This window comes from Gilbertella persicaria, assembly GCF_025201335.1.
Source record: "Gilbertella persicaria strain CBS 190.32 chromosome Unknown B0P05scaffold_24, whole genome shotgun sequence".
In the NCBI taxonomy this organism is placed as follows: Eukaryota; Fungi; Mucoromycota; class Mucoromycetes; order Mucorales; family Choanephoraceae; genus Gilbertella; species Gilbertella persicaria.
In genome coordinates this window covers 112,153-134,426 of record NW_026251985.1, presented here as the reverse complement: position 1 = coordinate 134,426, position 22,274 = coordinate 112,153, and the positions used below count along the sequence as shown (strand labels likewise).

Sequence of the window (22,274 nt, the reverse complement as noted above, 5' to 3'; positions counted from 1 at the left end):
TCGTGTTTATTTTAAGATCATGTTATCAGATGTGTAAGGGAAACAATAATATGTGTTACTTTTTATCTAAATTCTTTGATTTCTTTTAAATAACATGATTTTGTTTGTTAAAATAATGTGACGCATAAGAGGTTTTTTTTTAAGTTGTGTTTTCAACTAGATTCTTTCTCCACTCTCTTTCTCTTATTTACCTTTCTATATATATCATGGCAAGTGTGGAGAGAAAAAAAAAGAAGAGAGACTATGAATGAATTTATATTTATTTATTCTATAGACTGGATCAACACTTACTGATGCTGAAATCAATCACTTGCAAGCCAAGTTTGATTCCCTTACAAAAGGAAATGGCATGACTGCAGAAACATTAAAACAAATCTATAAAATGGCCAAGATTGATGTTACTGATGCTGAAATCAATGCTCAGGTAGAGACAGAAAAGATATCATGTTCCTAAGCGTGTTCTAGATTGCTGCTGCTGATGCAAAAGGAAATGGAAAGATCGATTTTGAAGACTTTTTGGCTGTAATGACCAAGGTAACACCTCCTGCTTTTACGTAGGGTTCTCATTATTCTACTAGCAACACGAAACAAATGCTGAGGAAGGCGTTCTTAAGGTGTTTGAAATGATAGATTCTGATGGTGATGGTCAAATCAATGGTGATGATTTAAAACGTGCTGTGGCTATGTTTGGTAAGTTTTTATTTGTTTTATCGTAACACTTATTTTTTCTTAGGTAATTCTGTTACAGATGCTGATGTCGAGGAAATGATGGCCTCAGCCGATGTTGATGGTGATGGTCTGATTAATTATGAAGAATTCTTAAAGATCATGGTAAGCTAGTTTTATTTCATTGTTCGTTGTTAACTTGTCTCTGCAGACACCTTCCAAGGTGAATGGACAAAGTTTGTTTTAAATTGTTCCCTTATTTTTATTATTATTATTTTTTTTCAAAGAAAATAAATATATTTGATATTTACCCGCGCTAAATTAAAGATGAGGACCAGCATTACAAGTCTCAGGACTGGCTTCATCTTGGAAAGTCTTGAAGTTCTTGATAAACATCTCAGCAACATGATGGAGCGATGTATCAAATTCTCCAGAAGGACCTTGCCAAGCCTTTCTTGGATGAAGAAGTTCGTCAGGAACACCATTCACAGCAGTAGGGATAGCCAAATCAAAGATCTCATAAGTCTCATATTGAGCATTAGCCAATTTGCCACTATGGATAGCATCCAAAATAGCACGGGTGTACTTAAGAGGGCAACGTTTACCACCATTCTTAGCTGAATTAGAGATCCAACCTGTATTAATCAACCATGCATCCGCTGCATGCTGACTCATCTTTTGAGCTAACATGGTAGCATACTTTTGAGGATGCAAGACGAGGAAAGGAGCACCAAAGCAAGCACTAAATGTAGGTGTGGGTTCAACAATACCATCTTCAGTACCGGCGACCTTGGTTGTATAACCTGAAATAAAGTGATACATCACTTGACTAGGTGTAAGTTTGGAAACAGGTGGAATGACACCAAAAGCATCGCATGTTAACAAGATAATATTCTTGGGATGGCCACCCATACAGGGAATTTTAGCATTAGGAATATAATCTAGCAAGGAGATTAATACGCTGTCAAATAGAGAATAACCTTACCAATCGGATAAGCACAACGAGTATTTTCAGTCAAGAAGTCGTCTGCATAATCAACCTCACGCGTATCTTCATTCAATACGACATTTTCAAGCACAGAACCAAATCGAATAGCATTATAGATCTCAGGTTCTTTTTCAGCACTCAAGTCAATACATTTGGCATAACATCCACCTTCAATGTTAAAAATGCCTGTATCACTCCAACAGTGTTCATCGTCGCCGATTAAACTACGGTTTGGATCTGCACTCAAAGTGGTTTTACCAGTGCCTAAAAATAAAGTTAGTTTCTCACGCCACTTATACAGCTGCATAACAATAAACCTGATAAACCGAAAAATAAAGAAACATCCCCATCAGGCCCTTCATTAGCAGAAGAATGAAGCGAGAGAACACCAGCCTTGGGCATCAAATAATGCATGACAGTAAAGACCTATCATAAAACGTAAGATGGTATTCAAAACAAAGCATGACTTACGCCTTTCTTCATTTCACCTGCATATTCTGAACCAAGGATTACCATTTCATGACGCTTAAAGTTGACTGAGATAGAAGTGGTTGAAGTCATACCAGTAGTATAACGATTAGCTAGAAGTTCAAGTTAGTATGTACAAACAAAAAAAAATTGTTTGACGTACCAGGAAATTCACCAGCATTAAAGATAGTGAAATCAGGCGTACCAAAGTCTTCAAGTTCTTGTTCTGTAGGTCTGATCAACATGTTACGCATAAAGAGAATATGATAAGCTCTAGAGGCAATCACTCTGATCTTCTTGCGATACTTGGGATCCCAACCAGCAAAACCGTCAAACACATACAGACGAGGATGTGTATTCAAGTAATCAATAGCCCGTTCACGATTGATGAGGAAGACGCGCTCACTCATTTTCGTATTCACAGGACCCCACTATACAACATATTAAAGACAGATCATAGATGAGTGCAACATACCCAAATGTCTTGACCTGTTTGATCTTCTTCTACAATTCGCTTATCATTTGGACTTCTGCCTGTCTTTTTACCAGAGTAGGAACAAAGAGCACCAGTGGAAGAAATGACAGTACCCAATTCGTGTGTCAATGCTTCTTCATAAAGTACAGCAACAGAAGGATTGTGTTTGATAGTGACCTTGTCATAATCAATACCAGCCATAGTATGTAAATCTTCTTCTACTTTTGTATGAACACCTGGAGAACCAGGTCTTGAAGAGCCAGGTCTACCAGGTGAAGCAGGACGATGACCAGTAGTCATTTTAGAAAAAAGGGAGGGTGTGTGAGAGAGAGAAAGATAAATACAGGTGAGAAATAGTCGACTCTTTTTATATACAGGCTTGCACGTGATGTTGTTTAGAGAGAATAATTACTACTAGTCTCTCTCTATATGTTTAAATGAAAAAACAAACTTTGGATAAACAAATAAAGAAGATTTAGGCTGCATAATAGACAAACAAATGGATGAAATTATAAAATGCAAAAAAAGAAAAGGTATTTTTTTTATATATAAAAAATTAAATAAATTTCATAATATTCATATAGAAAGTAATCCTAAAGTGCATACATATGTATATGTGTTTATAGGGTGTATATATAAATTAAATAACAAGAAAAACAGTAATTTACCATGGATGTCTGTTGTTATCAGCAGCCGAAGAGGCTATCAAAATGAGTAAGTATTTTTTTTTTTTTTTTTTTTTTTTTTTTTTTTGTATTTTATAAATCAAACTTACTGTCATTTTGTGCATTGTATTCAGCATCATTTGTGCTTCTGAAAGATTGCATAGAAGACATAATACTGAGACCTTTTCCAGGCGACATGTAAGGGTGATGGCGGGGACTTGTCATCTTGGGAGGTGTTGACATAACAAGACTTTGTCTTTTTTCATTATTACTGGGTTCAAACTCTCCACTTTGGCGCGAAGGAGATACATGAAACGCAGAAGATTTACCTGCTTCTGAAGATGTAGGCGAAGAAAGTGTTGCTGTTCCTGGTAATAGAGTCTTGGTGTCTATTGCTGATCAATACAAAAACTATGGGATACAATACTTACTAAACAAATGAGTATCGTTTGTTTCTTTTTCAAGTAACTCTTCAGAGAAATAGATACGTGATTTCTGATCTGTATAATTAGAAGAATGTCCATAGCCAACTAGGCCTCCCTTATGATTGTAATCCACTTGAGAAGGTAACAGAAACATGTCTTCATTATTATGGTTTAACAATGAATTTTGAAAACCTGCATTACGATAGTCTAAAATAGGGGTAGTTAAAGAAGAACAAAAAAAAAGGAGGAACAAGAAACTTACTTGATTGTTGTTGAGAACAGGGATTCTCATTCAAATGAGTGCTATGACGATCCCAACTATTTCCAAAAGATGATCGATAACTACTGATTCTGTTTGTGGGGTTATGGAGTGTTGTTGAATAAAGAAATACTCCAGGATCATCTACAAACAAGGGATACAAAACTTCTTGAATTTTGTATTGTGCAGCCAATAATTTTGCTCTGGCAAATGTGATCCTGTGGAATCATGGTTAGAGAGAGTAACGATGGAGGTATTTTTAGTTACCAAACGCCTTTTAAATGCATTGCTCCAACTTTGACTACCACACGACCTTTTTCGTTTTTTAGAATTCCATCACGCTTACCACGAGACATGCCTGCTACGTTCAGTAACTTGGTGCCATTGATCATGTCATTATCTGCATAAAGAATATATATATATATATAAATAACAAATTTTTTTTCTTAATGTTCATTACCCTGACGCCTTGCTACACAAATACCATTGGCATCTACTTGGTAGCAAATAGTGCCTTCATCTTCCCATAACGTCGTAGTTAATTTGGGTCTTGCAACAAGGTTATGGCGAGGTTGAGGTACACTAGCAGAGTTCGTGTTATACAAATAACTGTTATTATTGCTGCTATTATTGCTGTTATTCGAAGAAGCATGATGATAGTTATTGTTGCTATTACTATTGTAATTATAGACTATATTGTTCTTAATAAAGTGCTTTTATGCAACATGTTTATTTACCTGCAGTAAAAAGGTTAGAATGAAAATTTTATACTCTTGGCTTACGTACCTGAATTTGTAGCGGGGGCTGTATTCAAAGATGATGGAGGAGTACTCTCTTGAGGATGATTATGATTCCAACTAGTACTATGATTGATTTCTTGCCAGTTACTTGCATTTGCTATAGACGCATGATACACACTACCGTCCAAGCTTGCTCGATGCTGACTTTCTATTGTTTTGCTTGTTTAACAAATAGATAATAAATAAATCTTACTGTTATGTTCATTCGAAGTAGCAGAGGAAGGTGAAGCCAATGTGTGATAGAGAGATGGCATTGACGCAGGTCTTCCAAGTGAATGCGCATTGGCACTTCCGCGTGGCGTATTATCGTAACTATAATGATGATGAGAATACATTTTCCTAAGACGATAAAGAAGAGTAATGTGCTGTAAAGAAAGAAAGAAAGAAAGAGTAATAAAAAAAAAAGCTTAAAAAAAGGAGGAGTTTTTTTTTATTTTCAGTTTCATTTTTTTAATACGCCGTCTATAAGGAGACAAAAGGGATTGTAATGTCATGATGTCCTAGGAGAAGGAAGGAGTTTTTTTTTTGGCTTGGTTAAGACAACAGAATAGGTGCATTTAGCATGCATGATCATGTATAAAAAGTATTATAAATATGGCAGCTAATGATCTTGGAAAGAAAGAAGAAGGAGATGTTGACAGAATTGTACGTATCCGCTGTATATTAAATAAAGGACAAGAGAAAGACAGAGAGTGAGAGTGAATCTCCTTTGTAGTCAAAGAGATAATTCAATTACGATTTGATCTATATTCTTGATCAAAATGGTAGTACAAAATGCATAGTGAATCTAAAGATGGAAACTCATGTAACAAGCATTTTTCAGAATGGCATCTTGCACGCATGATACACACATCTTTCTCTTAAAGACGTCCGGGCAATCAATCCTCTTTTCCCTTTTATGGTTTTAAAGCAACACTTTTTGTTTGTTTCAGGTTAATTATTGTTCTATAGTATGTTTCATTATGACAAGTATTTGCTGAGCTTTTTAGTTAAATAGTTACTCAGACCATATGGGCCTATAGCATTCAGCGCCTGAAGTTCACACTTGTGATCTGACTCGAGTAGCTTATAGATTTCATGGCTATAGAATGGTTAAATAGATAATTGCAGATAGACTATACTTGCATGTATTCTCGATGTCCTTGAGAGGTTAACTGAATATCCACTGTGTCTCTCCAGCCTCGTTCAACTAACTGACTTTCACCGGGTGTTTCATCTAAGCTACAAGTGCGAACCATGGCAGTACATTTCAATCTGTCTCTATCTGTCATAGGAATCCAACTTTCAGTAGGAATATGAAAACTTGAGAGAATATCAGTATCTGAATTGGTGGATATATCACCTACTCTTCTCTATCTTGACACCTTAGTCCAATCAATTCAAGATTGTTTACTGCTAAATTCAAGACATCAAATGCCATAGCCTAAAAAGACATGAGGATAAACACATATGCGTCAACTTACTCTTGCGCCCCATTTATAAGTAGCATAAATATCAAGACCATGTGGATCATTGTCCATAAGAGCCAGGATAGGTTTAGTACTAAAGTGTGTAGAAAAGTACTTTACAAGCTGTCTAGTTGATAAATCAGGATATCCTTTTCCCTAAATTGACAAATACAGTAAGTGTAACTGTATTTATATGTATTTATAGATTACAGTCACTAGAATACAGTCTTGCTGCAGTTGTAAAGAACGGCAGAATCCAATCGAGACCAAGTATCGGAATGTAGCCTATATATATATAATGAGACACTATTTACCCGTATAATAGGCTTACTTCTTTTTCTATTATAATCATGCATTTGGCCTTGGATTGAATTTCTGCTACTTGGCTGATAGGCGGAATCAATGTACCCTAAAACAAAGCCAGTTTATTACTTCATGCTATGGTATTCAAATTTACTTGTTCATCAGAGAATCTCGAGAAAGAGTTGGTATCTTCTTGAGAAGAAAATGACATACAATCAAGCGCTTTGCCATTCTTTAATATGATTTTGACTGGACCAAAGATAAGTCCTTTTGAGGCCGCAGTCTACATGTCTCATCAGAAACAATTTGGCATAGTTCAGTGTAACGTACCACATTAAGAGAAGATCTTGGAACATTGTAATGGCATGAAATGTCATCTACAATCTAAACAAAAAGTATTAATGATGGCATGGATTTGCTTTATCACCTACAATATCTACCACAGCTTGTTTTCCAAACAACACCACATCTCTGTAAAAGATATCTCTTTTAGTCACTGTAATCTTGTATGAAATAGCTTCATAGATCATTTGAAGAACACTGATATAGCGAGCTAGATTATTGCATAAATATATAGATAGTGTAGACAAAAAAAAAAGATACCTAATGCTTTTGCACAATTGCCGCTGTTTAAAGACAATATTCTTTTCCTGTCTTCTTCTGGACTATCTTCCTCTCCTTCTTCTCCTTCTTCTTCATTACCATAGGTTTGTGAGCTTAATCTGTTAAATGACTTTCTCCTTCTATATAATCCATGAGCTCAATGGCTTGTTAGCACATACATACTTTTGTTGTGGCTGACTCGCACTCAACCTTCTACTCTGAAGCGGCAGATGAATCAGCTGTCCTACCATGATTGAATGGATCATTTGCATAATAGTCTCTTCTATCTCTGACATCAGTTTCTCGCGAGACTTTTCTACAGTTCCCGTTTGTTGCTGAGATGCTAAAGAAGAGTCTGAATGTGTCGCATTAGCAGAAAGAAGAGGACGATTGCCATTGCTCTGTAAGTTCTGGCTTGTGTCTGGTAGTAATACAAGATGATCCAAGATGTCTGGTACTTTATAAGATTGACATATTTCATCCAACAATGAGGAAGAAGGGCAAGAAGATGGCAATGTAGAATCAAAGAAGCTTCTTTCATCCTCTTCATCATTTAGTGTATTGGACATGATAGAGAAATGAAAAGAAAAGAGTTAAACTATTCCTTTGTCACACAGGCATTTTATTTGATAGGGCCAAAAAAATAAGAGAAAAGTCTTTTTTTTTTCTCTTTACTTTTATTATCAACATGTTATCTGAAAGACATTTACGTCGTTTGGCTGAAAGAAGAAAGCCTGGCACGTAAGATGATTGAATGACATACGCGGTTATGTGCTTCTTTAATGATATTGACTTTATTATTCTAGTACTTTTGATGTCAATTCTGTTCGTCCTTTTAAGCCTATTATAAGAAGTATTGATACTATTTGAAAACTAAAGCACTCATCAATAAACATAGGCACATTGGCACAAGAGATCAACGATACACAGCCTTCAGAATCTTCGCAGTCCAGTCCAGCTCATTCGGTTCATGAAAAAAGCGCAACAGATCAACAAAGAGCATCGTATATAGCAGAGGAAAGCTGGCTTCCAAGACTGCGTCAGACAAGAACAGGAACAAGTTTTTATCTGAACACAATATTGCCCCATTTACTCCCCATCCTGTCTCGCGTTCTTCTCGTGAAAGCTCGCCTGCCAGATCCAATGGAAAAGCAACGATGGAAGACGATCAACCTCAAAAGCTACCTAGAAAACGGCCTTTTGAAGACGACGAAGTATCTCTTTCTAATGCGAGGCGACGCTCTGGATCTGTTATAAGCTATGCTTCTGATGTAAACCCCATTCAGTCACCTCGTATTAGCCGTGTAGGAACACCAAAGTCAGATATCTTGCGTCTTAGATCTCCCTCTATAGCAAGATCCATTGAAGGCTTGAGATCGCCACGTCGAGCAGCTTCTTTACCAATAACTATTGCATCGCGCTCACCACCTTCAATAAGCAGATCAGAAGGTGCAAGGTCCCCACATGGATCACCCATTGCACCTAGACCAGAAGGCGTTGAATCACCTCACACATCACCTTCTGTAACTAGATCAGAAGGCGCAGAATCTCTGTACAAATCTCCCTCTGTACCCAGATCAGAAGGCATAAGGTCTCGGCATGAATCGCCTTTTGTCGCTAGGCCAGAAGGCACAGGATCCCCCCACAAACCACCTTCTGTAACCAGATCAGAAGGCACAGGATCTCCGCACAAATCTCCCTCTGTAAGCAGACCAGCAAGTGCTACCTTTCATAGATCACCATCCACAGTCATATCAGAAGGCGCAAGGTCCCGACATGAATCACCCTCTGTAACCAAACTAGGAGATATTGAATCACCCCATAAATCACCCTCTGGAACCATGCTAGAAAGTGCTGAATCACCTCACAAATCACTTTCTACAGTCTTGCGGGAAGACATCGAGTCACCTCCGAAACCACCCTCTGTAACCAGATCAGCAGGTACAAGTTCCCCCCACAAACCACCTTCTGTAACTAGACCAGCAAGTGTTGCTTCTCATAGATCTCCTATAGCAAGTCCAGCTGTGGGTAAAGACCTTGACAAGACTCATTCAAGAGCATCTTCTCAATCTTCTTCCAAATCAGTCTATGGATCTCCTTCTGTCAATAAACAACCATCTGTTGAGAAAACTGGCTCTCATGAAAAAGAAATGACTGTAGAAAATAGACAAGAACCAGAACAGATGCAGGTAGACGATTCCTTCTTTTTTGAGGATGATGGTGACTATGGTGGTGATGGTGATGGTGATGTTGATATGGATATACAAGATGTTGAAGAAGAAATATCATTGGAACAAACAGCTGAATTCTTAGAGCATGTTGAAGACATCAAAAAAAGAACACAGAAATCCCAAGTACCTATCAATCGAAGAGTAAAACTGTCAATTTTACATATTCAAGGCTTAAAAAGTGTTGCCCAAGAAATATTGGAGCCATTACGGTAAGAAGAAGAGAAATTAAAAGCCCCCCAGAGACTCATAAGAGATGATAGTGAAGATGTATTGGATCCATTTTCAAGAAGTCTTATTGCTGATTTCTACAATACTTTTAAAGATGAACTTGCTAAACACCAAAAACAATACAGCAAATACGAACATGTTGCTATACCTCATAACCGTGCTAAATCCATCTACAATGCACTCGAAAAGAAAATAATTGAACTTCAAAGGAAAGAAAGAGTCTTGCAAACAGAAATAGAGACTATTCAAGAACAATTAAAAAGAACAAAAAACAACACAAATGTAAGTAATAACCAACATGATTATATGCTTATTCTTTTATTAGAAAATAATAGAATACTATGATCTTTTCAATGAAATCAAACAACTATCCAAGCAATAATCTGCCTACATATAATAAATAGCATTGTTTTTCTTACACTCGAAGGGCTTGAATAGTTTTACCAAATCCAATACCAATCCATTCTGGTGCTGATTTACTCCAAGTGATAGAATTAACTTCTGCATCAGCAACATAAGCCAAAAGAGGATCTTGCACGGATCGAGGGGCTGGTGACTGTATCTCTGTTGTGTATTCTGTTGGTAATAAGCTCGGTTATCATTACTTGCTTGATTGATATTCCATACAAGCACCTGAGAGTCATCACCACCAGTAGCAATTTGGCCTGATTCAGTAGGAGACCAGCCAAGACAATTGATACTGCCACTATGGCTTTTAGATAGTTCAGCAACAGGAGCACTTGGATAGCGAATATCGAGAATTTCAACAACAGAAGAGTCCATATGAAATGTAGCCAACAAATTCGAGTTCATTCGACTGAATTGAAGTCGCAATAAAGGTACAGTGCCTGTATTGTTGTTTTTGTTGTTGTTATTAACACTATTGCTACGATGGTGACTGGGTGTAGGCTGAGCCTCGTATAATATAGTCGAGTGTTCCAATGAACGTAAATCAAACAGTCGTACAGAGCCATCAGCACCTACACTAGCAAATGTGTCTGCAGAGCCATGCATAAACGCCACGTCATAAACATCGCTGTCATGCGCAATCAACTGTGTTTTTGCTTGGTTTGTTTCGACGTTCCAGACTGTACAAGTTGTGTCAATACTGGAGGTAACAACAAGTGATGGATCTGTCTCATTCCAATCAAAGGATGTTAGAGGTGCACAAAAGTCTGATTGTTTCATCTAAACTGTGTGAGTTGTCTATAGACGATAGCTACATACTTACATTGACTAATTCTGCCTTTTTCACAAGCTGCTGCATACTTTTGCCAGCATTATTTCTGCTTGAGCTATTGATATTGTTACTCTGTCCATATCTTGGATCATCTACTAATTCCCAAATTCTTAAAATGTCACCAGTGGTAGCCAAAAGATCACTACTTCTTGAATCATTCTAAGCACAAGGTTAAGATCAGATTGAACTATATTCATACCTACCTTGCGAGGCTCCCATAACACTTTCGTAATTGGATAATAAGAATCAGCTTCTGCTACAGGTGTAAAATCATTTCTTTGGTCTATAGGCAAATTCGTATCTAACAAATCTGTGCGCGAAATGATTTGAAGCTATTTTTTTTGTAAAGAATTAGGAATAAGAGTTGAAAAAGAGTTCATTTTTACCTTATTGTTGTTGTCTTCAATAAAGCTACCAATAGCCAGTCGAAAGCTTTTTTGTTCAATAGGTGTCTTACACCAGTCCAAGGCGTAAGTTTGCCAAGGTGCGTCGTATTGGTATATTTCTTTAGATGGAGGCTGGACAAGGTCTTGTCGAGCTGACTGCTGATAGGGGTAAGAAGAATAGTGCGTATTTCTTGACGTGTCCATAGTGTTATTATAGTCAAGAAAGGGAGAGGAACAAAAAGAAAGGAAAAAAAAATAGAGCTATTCTCATTATGCGGAGTTGTTTTGGGGCCTTTGTGTACGTTTTGACCAATAACAAATGTCTTTAAATGCACCGTAGGTTTGTCCCTTATAAGAAATACATAGACCCAAATTTGGATTTACATGTATTTCCCTGTAATTTCGATTTTCCATTTGCTAGACAATTCTATGTGAGATGTATTATCAGAATGAATCAATATCAAACCTTTGTCCTGATTGTTGTCAATTGATACATAAATAGCTTTTATTTAAAAGTGAAAACTGGGGTAAATAGATCTTTTCTTTTCCATACTTGTCACCGCAGTCAAAGCTTGTTCTAAATTCAGGCAGATGCTTTCCTTTGGGGGGAATCTATGCAGTCAATCTGTTTGGATTTTTATGACGCATTTGCTGAAAACATTTTCTATAACAAAAAAACGCCTTGCGCAATTGTTATTACACTTTACCCTTGTATGTGATATAAAGAAACCAACTACTGTAAATCGCAAGCCATGGCATTATATTCTACATAAACCTTGTTTTCATTTGACGTGAATAAAACTAGTTTGATAGCACAAGTGTTAGCCCCAAAGAAACAGGCTAAATTATAAAGTTTGTAAATAACGTCAGTTTACAAAATGAAATAATGACAAAATGATACAAAATAGATCGTCTTCCTCTATTGTCTTCTCGATAAATGAGTGTCAACATTTACCATTTTATGATTATTTGGACTGAATTACAATAGATCTGCGGACCGAATATCTTTGAGTTTCATGGAAGAAAAGAAAGGTTATACAAACGTCTGAATTTGTTCAAGTTGGTCTCTTTTTCAATGAAAGTGATGAAGCTCCTTTTTGTTTCATCTCCTTACTAAATGACTTTTTTTCGTCATGCACCCAAGTTTTCAATTATTTCACAAACTATGAAGCATTCAAGGGATTCTAACATGTCTGTTGATCTCTATGCGGAGAGAAAGGCTTATAATTTAATTAAACTTTGCCGGTCTGTTTAGATAGCCGAAAGAACTGTGCTCTGTGCTACTGTACACGAAAGTAGCACAAATATTCCTTGATGTTTCTTCATAATTCATTACTTTACATAAAATAGGAAACAATCAATAATAAAGAATACAGAAAAGAAATAAGGAGGCGCAGACACCTGGAAAAGAGGAGAGGACAATTATTTATTTCATGTAGGTTAACAAACTTGATTAAATATACAAACATTTATATATATATCTCGAAACACTTTTCTTGCCCCTTATTAAAACACATGATATCATAACCGTCTCAAAGTATATAAAGGCAAGGCCAACAAAGCTTATTTCTTTCACTTTCTCTTTTTTTCTTTATGACTGAATTCGCTATTCGACCTTCTCATTTACTCATGACTTCGCCTAATTCAAGCATGGTCACTTTCAACAATACACCCATGTTCAATCGTAGACCCTCCATACGAAGAGGTACTATTTCTAGTATCTCAAAAGATGTCAGAGTCAATGACTTTGTACAGATCATTAAGCAACAAAAGGCTTTGCAGCAAAAAGAACGAATTGAAACAGAGACGAATTCATTGAAAAGAAGACATAGCATGGTCAACATCAATCAACAGCTCAAGCCAACCAATCCTAAAAAGACTTTACCTTCCCGTCAACGCACAATGTCCATTGGCAATCTAAGATCATCAACAGAAGAAAACAAACAGGCTATGGCGGCTGCGGCTAAACTCCGATTGGATGAAAAGGCAAAGGGCAAATTGAATCAGCAAAAGCAAGATGAAATTATGAATCACTTAAGAAAGTGTGCTGCTTGCCGAGTGCAGCCCAAACAAGAGCAAGAGCAAATCACTTCTTCAGCATCCTCAGTAACAACAACACTTTCAGATGATATTCTTCCTTCCAAACATACTTCCTCTTCTTCTGTATTGACAACAAAAGAAATCATCATTCAAGACTTGAATTCAAGCATGACAAGCTATGCAAACCAAATACAAAATCTCTCGAGTAACTTGTTGTCTTCTGCATCTTCTGCGTATTCTTATGCATCTTCCACATCTTCATTAGAACACAAAGATGTCAACAGAAAACGCTCTTCCTCTATCCGTAGTAACAAGATTCAAGAATGTAAAGCCTTGATCGTACAGCAGCAAGAACTCTTAAACAAGCTTGAGGCTTTGTGCCTGGAACCTAAAGAAAAGACCTTCTCAGAACAGCAAGAAAACTCCATGGACAAGCCAAAAGATACATTTGTTTCAAGCGTATTTAAGTCACTAGCAACTCCTAAACCAACAACAACACAAATTGTCATCAAGCAAACACCTGACAAGAACGAACTCAACACGGTTTTCTCAGTTCAAGGCGTTTGTACTACAACTGAAGCATTATTAATACCCAAAAGAGTAAGTTTATATCAATGGCGTTTTTGTGAGACAACAAACTTAATTCTTTGTTATAGGTTTTAAGCCATGACAACAAGGGCATTCATCAACATAGATACTCTCTTGATTTGACATATACGGACCGTAAAGAAAAATTTGTTCTTAAGCCTTCAGATCAATGGCAAGAAGATAGCCAAGTACAAGCATGTCAACATGACGGTTGCAAGAATACGTTTGGTTTCTTTCAACGTAAACACCACTGCAGAAGGTAAAGAAACAAATAAGAGTTGACTTGGGCGTGTACTCATTTTTTTTGTTTAGCTGCGGCCATATCTATTGTAGCACACATAGTGGTAATCGATTACCATTATTCACACCTACTCGTCCTGCCGATAAACCTACTTTTTCCCGTGTGTGTGATCATTGCTTCTATGGATTAGCTGGTGATTCTCTTGCACCTTATTCTTAACTTGATTATGCCTACATGTACATAGCAGATCCTTGGGATAATCTCTCTACATATCTCATTCATTCATTTTTACATACCCTCCTAAAAATAACCAAAATATGTCATTTTAAAAAAGTATTTGTATTAATAAATTTTCATTTTTTCATTATTATAATGCAAGGGGGAAAAGGGAAATAACCTTTTTGTACATTAGAGCTTTCCCTCCAAAATGCTTCACTTTGTTTGTATGCAACATGTACATATATATGTATACTGAAATCCTTGAATTAGTGTATCACTTTATACAAATAATGTGAATAGAAGGTTCTTTTGTTACGTAGAGTATGACTAACCAAACTATTGGTTTGATACAATTCAGGAGACACATACAATACTATGATTAGTGATACACTGTCAGATAATTGAATAATTAATTAGGTTTGAAACGCTCATGATTAGTTCTCTGTATAGTTCAAAATGACAGAATGGGGCTGAAGATCTAAATAATTCACTGCGGCTTCAACCCAGTACAAACTAGCAATATGCTTATGGTTAGAAAATAGTTTTTTACCAAACAAGTTTTACAAGGCACAAAGATATGTACTAGCAAAGGAACTACTTTTTGTTCTGAAAAAAGCCACTTTGTATCGTATGAATTCAATATAAACAAATCGCTCTGATCGGATTTCAAGGTTTGACGTCTTCCGTTACCTATCTCTATACTGAAATTGAGCATTTAATCACTTATTAAAACATGAAACAAAGATTATATCATGAACTATAATTATCACAGTTTCTTTTTTCAGTTCAAAAAGTCAAGTAATACTTCTTTAAACTCTTTTGATTTCATAAGCCCATAAAAGACTATTTGAATTAAGCAAATTTAGTTTTCATCTTTCTTTTAGACTAAAAAGTATACTTTCATATGTTTCTTTGCAAACAAAAGGCTTTCTGGATGGTGGAAGTTGCGTATATGCCTACTTTGCGGAGTTTAACCGTACCTGACTCATTTTGCACGAAGCATGGAAATCAAAACAAATAAACGTCACCGTGTTATCGAAAGCTCGGAGAGCTCATTAGCAACATGTCTGTCATGAAAAGGAGAAAGAGGGCCTTCTTCTCTTTTCTCATCGAATTTCTTGATATATTTCTGCTTTCAGTGCATGAAAATAAGTTTGATTTCATGTAATTTAGCCTCTATTTTATCCTTGCTTCTCTGCCCTATCCTATTTATGTGCAACAAACAAATATCAAAATCACGCCATGACCAAGCTCGTAGATCTTGACAAGGCACGTCTAATTAATTTTAAAAACTTGTTTCCCTTATCGCATAACTTGAGCTTTCTGAAACTGCTCATATTAAATTTACAGCACCCATATATATGTATTAGTAAAATTGCTCTCATAGTTTGGAAGCTGTCAATATATAAGAAGAGTTTTACACCTTTACAAAAATAAAAGAAAAAAAAGAATATCTTCAGGAATTCAAGGATATTCTCAGAACTGTTGTCTTTATGCTGTCAGGGGCTATTTTTTTCCTCAAAGAAAAAAAGAAAGAAAGAAAGAAAGATAGAACACGTACAGTGTATGGCATCTCTAACTTTTGTTTAATAGAGATTGTTGTTCTATGTCAAACTCACTGAATACAATATCCTAAAAGACCTTGGCGTCGCTTTCTTTTTTTACTGACTAAATCAAATTTGACTCTTCAAAGACATCTATGAACAATGAATATCATCATTCTTTATCTAGAAATAGAGATTTTCTGGCAATCGAACTAAATGCGATCAACAGAATCTGATTACAAGCCCCAGGCACAAAATGTGCACTTGATTTATCGGGTGATCTCCTCTAGTTTTTTTTTCTTGGTTCTAAATTAATTGAAGTCTGGCAAAAGAAATAAAAAAGGGCTCGGTATTTTGATCGATCTTACTTTTATGATAGACAATATGTTTTTTTTTTTCAACGTAATGTCCCTTTAAATTGGATCTTGCTGATATTTGGTTCGTGTGTCCTACATTAAAGAAAATATGAACCGAACTTTATCGCTCGATAAATCGCTCCATCTATAAGAAGACTCCGTAAAAAGTAAGTGCACAGCTCTTTGAGTTACAACTGAACACAAAGTTGCTTGCCGAAAATCGATAATTATCAATTTGAATGGGTTTTTATTCTTCCTTATGACTGTACACCCAAAAGAGTTGATCTCATTTTTAAAGACACACATATTTGCTTGAATTGAGGAGCAAATTATTATAAATTAAAGAGACATTGAAATGGTCTAGATTATAAAATAGCTCTGAACTTTGTAAAAGCATGGATGGAAGCGTGACAAATATTTGTCTAATATATAAACACTTGAACATGACGTTCTTCCTTGATGGTTTTTTTTCCTCTTTTCTTTCTTGCTGTTTGTGTTATTTCAAAAGTGTTGACGAGATTTTGCAGTAATGTCTAAATAAGAGAAGCTTTTTTTTATCGTTTTTGTCTAAAAAGGAAATTATTCTTTATGCTTCTTATGACTTACCGTGTTTGCCAAACATATTTCTTTCACATATTTTTTGCGTATGCGTGGTGAAAATCCTTAATCATATTTCAAAAAATGGTTGGATATCTTTTAATGCTTTTTGAAATCAAACAAGAATTGTAGGCTTTCTATACTTCAACAAGTTCCCCGAAACATAATAGATTAGCACTGTAAACCGCGTAGAATAAAGGCTTAGTTTGTTTACTTGACAAAAAAAGAGAAAAGACTAATATTTGATATAGTCACTATTTGCTTCAATCACAGCTTAGTATTGTTTGGTCATATTGTCGATTAAGCGTATAGTGGTATGAATGTGATGGGAAGATAGTGTAACGCAAAGAAAAAAAAACAAACGAACCTACTTCTTGATGATTATCTTCTTCGTTGTTTCTCAGAACAAGAGTTGATTAAACTTAAGCTTTGATGAATGATTTCTCGCAACCATATCAGTAGCATTACGCCTATTGATGCAGATACATATTTGTTTATTACCTCTTTCGATTCTCTTTTCACAAAACACATCTTGTTGTCGAACTACCAAGACCAGCATAATAAGTATACTTCCCTAAAATTATACCTATAGGTTTGATTGCTCAATCTACTACAGTTGTTTCTATTTAAACTCAATCACTACGTAACAGAGCTGATACCACTGAGATTTCAACATTCAAGTTCTTTTACTCTTTTTCCCACTGATCTGATGAGCAAAGGACAAAAAAGACAAAAGATCGTCGCGAGTGATGCCCAATGGTGTATAAATAACAAGGACAGCCTCACATGCAAGACATTTGCTGAGCATCATAAACTATTAGACAAATAGTATACCATAGATCACTACCAGAGCATCATTTCTTGTTATCTATCGCAATATAAAATCAATTCAATGGAAAATCTCAACAATTGGAAACGGACAAGTGATCTTACGCTACATTAGTTGGAAAGGAAACAGCTTAGAGCCCGGTTAGACACACAAGGTTCTTGCCCAGATTGCGCAGAAGATGTACTAAAGGAACAAACAGCAAACTCGACAACCAAATTTCAGTTAAAACTCTGCCCCATGCAATTAATGCACAGTTTTTACCCTAGGTAGTATAGAATTCACGCCTTCTTTTTTTTTTAAAGATTTTTATTATTGCTCCGCGTAAAGTTACCCTAATGGCACTCAAGAGGCGGGCGCAATTCATACTGAATTATATTATACAATTATGCTGAAAGCAAACTAAGCAGAATAAAATAAAAGATATGCCACTGTTATTAATGGAAAAAAATACGAGAAGAATTACAGTCTTGTGTGTACTTGCTTTTCATCTGCAAGCAGTTGTAGAGCAGTACGTGTTTGTTGTAGAGTGGAGTAGGCATCAAAAGTTACGTTGTCCATGACAAATCTCCAGTGTGCTTTCCAAACTTGTGATACTGCTGTAATGATAATGTCAACAACGGTTAAATTTTTTTTGCGAGTAATCTATTCTAGTGAAGTTTAGTGTAACCAGTGCTTGAATAACATCTTCGACAGTGGTCGTAGGCCAAAGAAATTCGAAGATGAGATTGTTCCAAAAAAACCTCTTTGGTAGGCAATAGAACAGGAGGTGTTGTTCACTTTCCAGATGAATTGAGCAAATGGTACAAAGAGGTGAGGGGAACTTCTCAGGAAGTATATAGTGAAGAAGTTGTCTTGTGGGTAGTTTGGAAACCAGGAATCGGTATATCATATTACGAGCAATTGGCAGCAGAGACCAGCTCCAGAAATCAGTCCAAAAGTTACTAGAGATAGCTCGTAGGCGCTCTGGAGCAGATGTAGCACTCTGGCAAGTTAACCGAAACTCCTTTGTCGATACCCGGGTGATTGATCCAGTCAGGGTCACAAATTGGAAAGAGTTGACAAACGGAACAAAAGATAAAGGTGGTGAGGACGGTAAAGTAGGCAATACCTCTATAGTAGGAGGTTGGCAGTGTTTGGCAAAGAAAGGAAAGAATTGGTACTTGTTACTTTCTAGCCCTCGGGTGATCTGAAAGTAGAATTTTTGAAGCTCTTGCGGAATATGATCCGGATGCTTCCAATGGATTAGCTTAAGATCGTGGTTGAAAAGCATAAATGCTTGAACTGGGATAAATTGAATCCTTTTCGGCAATGACGGAAGTCGTGGTCTTAAAGATTGTAAGACGACCTTCATCGGCAAACTAAGACATGCTTGGTGAGCTAGTGTCATCTGGTCAAAATCTCGAGGCAAGCGATCTATTGAGGCATAAAATAGATCAATTGTTGAAATACGTTTACCGCACCCAAAGTGAGAGGTTCTATTGTGTCTAGCCAAAGGAAAGAGCAAAGGAATAGCTACCTCATAATGTCCGGAGATATTTTGGATGTGTCTTGTGAGTATATGATACCAGTGTGCGTTGATAGAGCGATTCAACAGAGGAAAGACCCAGCGACTATAAAGAGCGTCTCTTTGCAATAACGGATCAAGGACCCCTACACCACCATCTTCTTTCGGTAGAGTCCAAGTTGGCCAAGCAATTTTCGGAAAGATTTTGGAGTTTAGGAACTGCTGTGCTAAAGACCGGATTCGAGAAATCTCAGTCTTCGTAAACGGCGTTACCCGAAGAAGATACCAACATTTGGATAATACTAAGGTGCTAACTACCGTGGCCCGGCCTAGTACTGACAAGGAACGGACAGAATGTATCAAGCAGGCAGATTTCATCTTTGCCAAAAAGGTTTCAAAATAATTTTGTCTTTGTGCAACTGACTGAATTAATGGAAAACCTAAGTACACAATAGGTTGTGCATCCATGGAAGACTGAATGCGCTGTATCTGTAGTGGTAGAAGATACCTATGCCAAAATAGCCAGGGGTTTGTACCAGATAAAGATAGAGCTTTAATCTTGTTAAAGTTGATTTTTGCATCTGATGCGCTACAATACGTTGATATATGTCTTTGCAGTATTGCAAGATCATTCGGATCATGTATAAATACTAAAGCATCATCTGCGTAGCAAAGAATTTTAGTTTCTATAGGAGCAGAGGAGGAAGAGTCAGGCCTTGGTGTTTGTTGTCGAAACTGATATCCTTTGAACCCCCCCCCCCACCCATCTTGTATAATCGAGCGTAGAAATAGATCAAATGTCAAGTTATATAAAACTGGTGATAGTGGATCGCCTTGTTTTAATCCTTTTCATTTCTTGATTTCTTTGATAAAGAACCCATTAACATTGATTTTGATCTTGTTTTTTTGAGAGCAATTTGTGTATTGTATCGGCAATCACTTCCGGGAACCCGTAGCCTATCAGCACTCTTTTAAAATATATGAGGTGTACCCGATCGTATGTTTTCTCTTGATCAAGTAAAAGCGCTAAATCATGGTCACTACTTCTGCCCTTAGTCGTATCTTGCTGTACTCTGGCTTGTGCGTCTTCCATAATGGTTTGGACTATCAATCCATTTTCTGCGATAAATCGCCCTGGTATGAAACCCAATTGAAATTGAGTAATCAATTGTGGAGCAATCATCATTATACGGCGGTTTAGTATCCTTGTAAAGATTTTATAGTCCGTGTTAGCCAGTGTGATTGGTCTATAGTTCTTCATGTCGGATAGGTTGCCTTTCTTAGGTAGTAATACCATCAATGATTCATTCCATGACATTGGAAGACTACCAGCTAAACTATCATTATATACATCTGTAATCAATGTGTGAATACTAGGATGTTTCATGATAAGATTCAAAGTTTCATATGGAAGACCATCGGTGCCAGGGCTACTTTGTCTTGGAGTTCGCTTGGACTCTTCAAATATTTCATTCATAGAAATACTCAGCATCATGGTGTCTCTTTGACTATCATTCAATTTCACATTGTCAGGAATTTTAGCAATCAATCTGTTCATAGCATGGTAATTGGGAGGGTCCGGAGTATATAAGTTAGAGTAGAATTGTTGTACTATTTTCTCTTTAGCCTCTTGATCTCCACAAAGTTCACCACTGACAGGATCTCGTAGATCGCCTACTGATTTTTGATGTGTTCGTACTTTGATCAACCTGTTTAGAAAGCCTGGAGACTTCTCGCCTTTTTCTCGCCAACGCTTTCCCGCTCTCAGAGCGTCTATTTCAGCAGCTTCCTCTTGCAAAGCTCCCAATTGTTTCTCTACTATGGGTAGTGTCCAATCCACTATACCACGATGTTTCTGATGCCGAAGGATTTTGTTACGTCTACGTTGTAACCGTTTAATCTGTTTTTTTCTCCAAGTGACTGTCTCCAATTGAAATGATTTGGTAAATAGTTTGACTTCAGCTTTAATCCAGTCCCAATTTCTCTGAGCAGTGTAATGTTTTCTCTGATTCTGGAGTTGCAGAACTAGCGTATCCAAGAAAGCAGCTAATTGTTGCCTAAACTCTTTCTTTTTCGCTAAGTTTGGATTTGCCTTCCATGCACCTGGGCCTCTAGTGCTTTCTTTGTTCAAGTTAAAGTTAACAACTAGCAGAGAATGATTTGTCCAAGAACGAGAAACAAACGTCTGTTCAACGCTCTCTATATTCGTCTGCAATCTATTACAGTAATATACGTAATCAATGATAGAAGACGCATTTGAACCTTGCCATGTTATCTGTTTATCATTGCAAAAGCACTTATAAAACGAAGTTTGCAGCAAATCTATCCATTCTGCCGGTGGACCATAGGCAGATCCTTCACGCCTTCCAATTTTATCTAAAGGCATGATGATGTGGAAGGCAGTTGCTCTTGGCCTTTACCTACAATTACTCTTCGAGCACTGGACGTGGTGGAGGAAGACGATAGTTTTGCTTTCTCAAATGTAGCCGAATTACTTCAAACATTTCAAAACAAAGCAGCGGCATTGCCAAGAGCAAACTTACTCCAAATTGAAACATCTATTCACGAAACCGTCGCTTTATCGCACATCTTTTATTACACCCTAGCCAACACGGTGAACAAATTATCAACATTTTCTTCAGGAGAGCATTATATGACATCCATCAAAGCTTTGCACAAGAATACATGTGCAAAAATATTAATATTACGAAAGGAATTTGCGAAGCCTATTATTTTAGTTTTGAGGTTTGAATTATAAAAGAAATATTAAAACGACACTAACAATTGCTGTTAACCCCTTGTCAAAAACACATTTGTGATGGTATCGCCAGAGTGCATTTAACCCATTTCCTAAAACCTCTAAGGTTCTTAGTGCCAGGAGTTTGTTGCCTTCATCTGCCAGCGAACTAAAGGGCAACCAACATAGTACTGAATGATCTATACATAGCATAGCTTCTTCAATTTTACGAGATTCAGTGTCCTCTATGGTATACGGCTGTAGCTTACTCTTCGTTGAGTGTAATGGATTCATTAAAAAAAACATCAACTCCAGAATATTCAGGATTTTAAAATGTCGCTAACAGGTATGCCGACATGGCAAGTATGCCATTTGCGTACTCAAAAAAAATTTTTTGAAAAATAATAAAAACTAGCACTTAAAATAAAACCACT

General features: G+C 36.7%; 8 protein-coding genes across 8 annotated transcripts; 3 read left to right on the top strand and 5 right to left on the bottom strand.

Annotated features, from left to right (window-relative positions):
* Window positions 1-134: 134 nt before the first annotated feature.
* B0P05DRAFT_545178 (uncharacterized protein) lies at window positions 135-920 on the top strand. The gene is made up of 6 exons (XM_051578611.1): window positions 135-209; window positions 275-424; window positions 466-534; window positions 579-690; window positions 734-831; window positions 878-920. The coding sequence occupies exons 1-6, from the start codon at window positions 207-209 to the stop codon at window positions 911-913; spliced, it is 468 nt and encodes a 155-aa protein (XP_051434013.1). The 5' UTR covers window positions 135-206; the 3' UTR covers window positions 914-920.
* On the bottom strand, window positions 921-3,258 carry B0P05DRAFT_545169 (phosphoenolpyruvate carboxykinase [ATP]). Its single transcript, XM_051578610.1, has 7 exons — window positions 3,197-3,258; window positions 2,598-3,130; window positions 2,286-2,553; window positions 2,126-2,235; window positions 1,972-2,080; window positions 1,652-1,918; window positions 921-1,607 (listed from the first exon to the last, which is right to left on the bottom strand). Exons 2-7 carry the CDS (start codon window positions 2,895-2,897, stop codon window positions 988-990), a joined length of 1,674 nt encoding a protein of 557 aa, XP_051434012.1. The 5' UTR covers window positions 2,898-3,130; window positions 3,197-3,258; the 3' UTR covers window positions 921-987.
* On the bottom strand, window positions 3,115-5,115 carry B0P05DRAFT_545155 (uncharacterized protein). Its single transcript, XM_051578609.1, has 8 exons — window positions 4,940-5,115; window positions 4,733-4,894; window positions 4,407-4,637; window positions 4,214-4,346; window positions 3,950-4,164; window positions 3,694-3,894; window positions 3,373-3,651; window positions 3,115-3,299 (listed from the first exon to the last, which is right to left on the bottom strand). Exons 1-8 carry the CDS (start codon window positions 5,079-5,081, stop codon window positions 3,262-3,264), a joined length of 1,401 nt encoding a protein of 466 aa, XP_051434011.1. The 5' UTR covers window positions 5,082-5,115; the 3' UTR covers window positions 3,115-3,261.
* Window positions 5,116-5,672: 557 nt separating this feature from the next.
* On the bottom strand, window positions 5,673-7,677 carry B0P05DRAFT_545150 (Spo11/DNA topoisomerase VI subunit A). Its single transcript, XM_051578608.1, has 11 exons — window positions 7,284-7,677; window positions 7,101-7,240; window positions 6,929-7,050; window positions 6,828-6,881; window positions 6,652-6,780; window positions 6,526-6,603; window positions 6,405-6,479; window positions 6,210-6,350; window positions 6,093-6,169; window positions 5,872-6,048; window positions 5,673-5,827 (listed from the first exon to the last, which is right to left on the bottom strand). The coding sequence occupies exons 1-11, from the start codon at window positions 7,667-7,669 to the stop codon at window positions 5,707-5,709; spliced, it is 1,500 nt and encodes a 499-aa protein (XP_051434010.1). The 5' UTR covers window positions 7,670-7,677; the 3' UTR covers window positions 5,673-5,706.
* Window positions 7,678-8,257: 580 nt separating this feature from the next.
* On the top strand, window positions 8,258-9,941 carry B0P05DRAFT_572275 (uncharacterized protein; the record flags this gene model as incomplete). The annotated part of the gene is made up of 3 exons (XM_051581430.1): window positions 8,258-9,540; window positions 9,592-9,841; window positions 9,885-9,941. 3 exons carry the CDS (start codon window positions 8,258-8,260, stop codon window positions 9,939-9,941), a joined length of 1,590 nt encoding a protein of 529 aa, XP_051434009.1.
* On the bottom strand, window positions 9,899-11,425 carry B0P05DRAFT_604317 (WD40-repeat-containing domain protein). The gene is made up of 4 exons (XM_051583319.1): window positions 11,186-11,425; window positions 11,003-11,131; window positions 10,791-10,958; window positions 9,899-10,747 (listed from the first exon to the last, which is right to left on the bottom strand). Exons 1-4 carry the CDS (start codon window positions 11,387-11,389, stop codon window positions 9,947-9,949), a joined length of 1,302 nt encoding a protein of 433 aa, XP_051434008.1. The 5' UTR covers window positions 11,390-11,425; the 3' UTR covers window positions 9,899-9,946.
* A 1,268-nt stretch (window positions 11,426-12,693) lies between these two features.
* On the top strand, window positions 12,694-14,427 carry B0P05DRAFT_545139 (FYVE zinc finger-domain-containing protein). The gene is made up of 3 exons (XM_051578607.1): window positions 12,694-13,825; window positions 13,882-14,072; window positions 14,126-14,427. The coding sequence occupies exons 1-3, from the start codon at window positions 12,779-12,781 to the stop codon at window positions 14,271-14,273; spliced, it is 1,386 nt and encodes a 461-aa protein (XP_051434007.1). The 5' UTR covers window positions 12,694-12,778; the 3' UTR covers window positions 14,274-14,427.
* A 6,702-nt stretch (window positions 14,428-21,129) lies between these two features.
* B0P05DRAFT_444389 (uncharacterized protein) lies at window positions 21,130-21,369 on the bottom strand (the record flags this gene model as incomplete). The annotated part of the gene is made up of 1 exon (XM_051573784.1): window positions 21,130-21,369. A coding segment is annotated over one exon (240 nt), but the record flags the coding sequence as incomplete, so codon positions are not given.
* Between the last annotated feature and the right edge of the window lie 905 nt (window positions 21,370-22,274).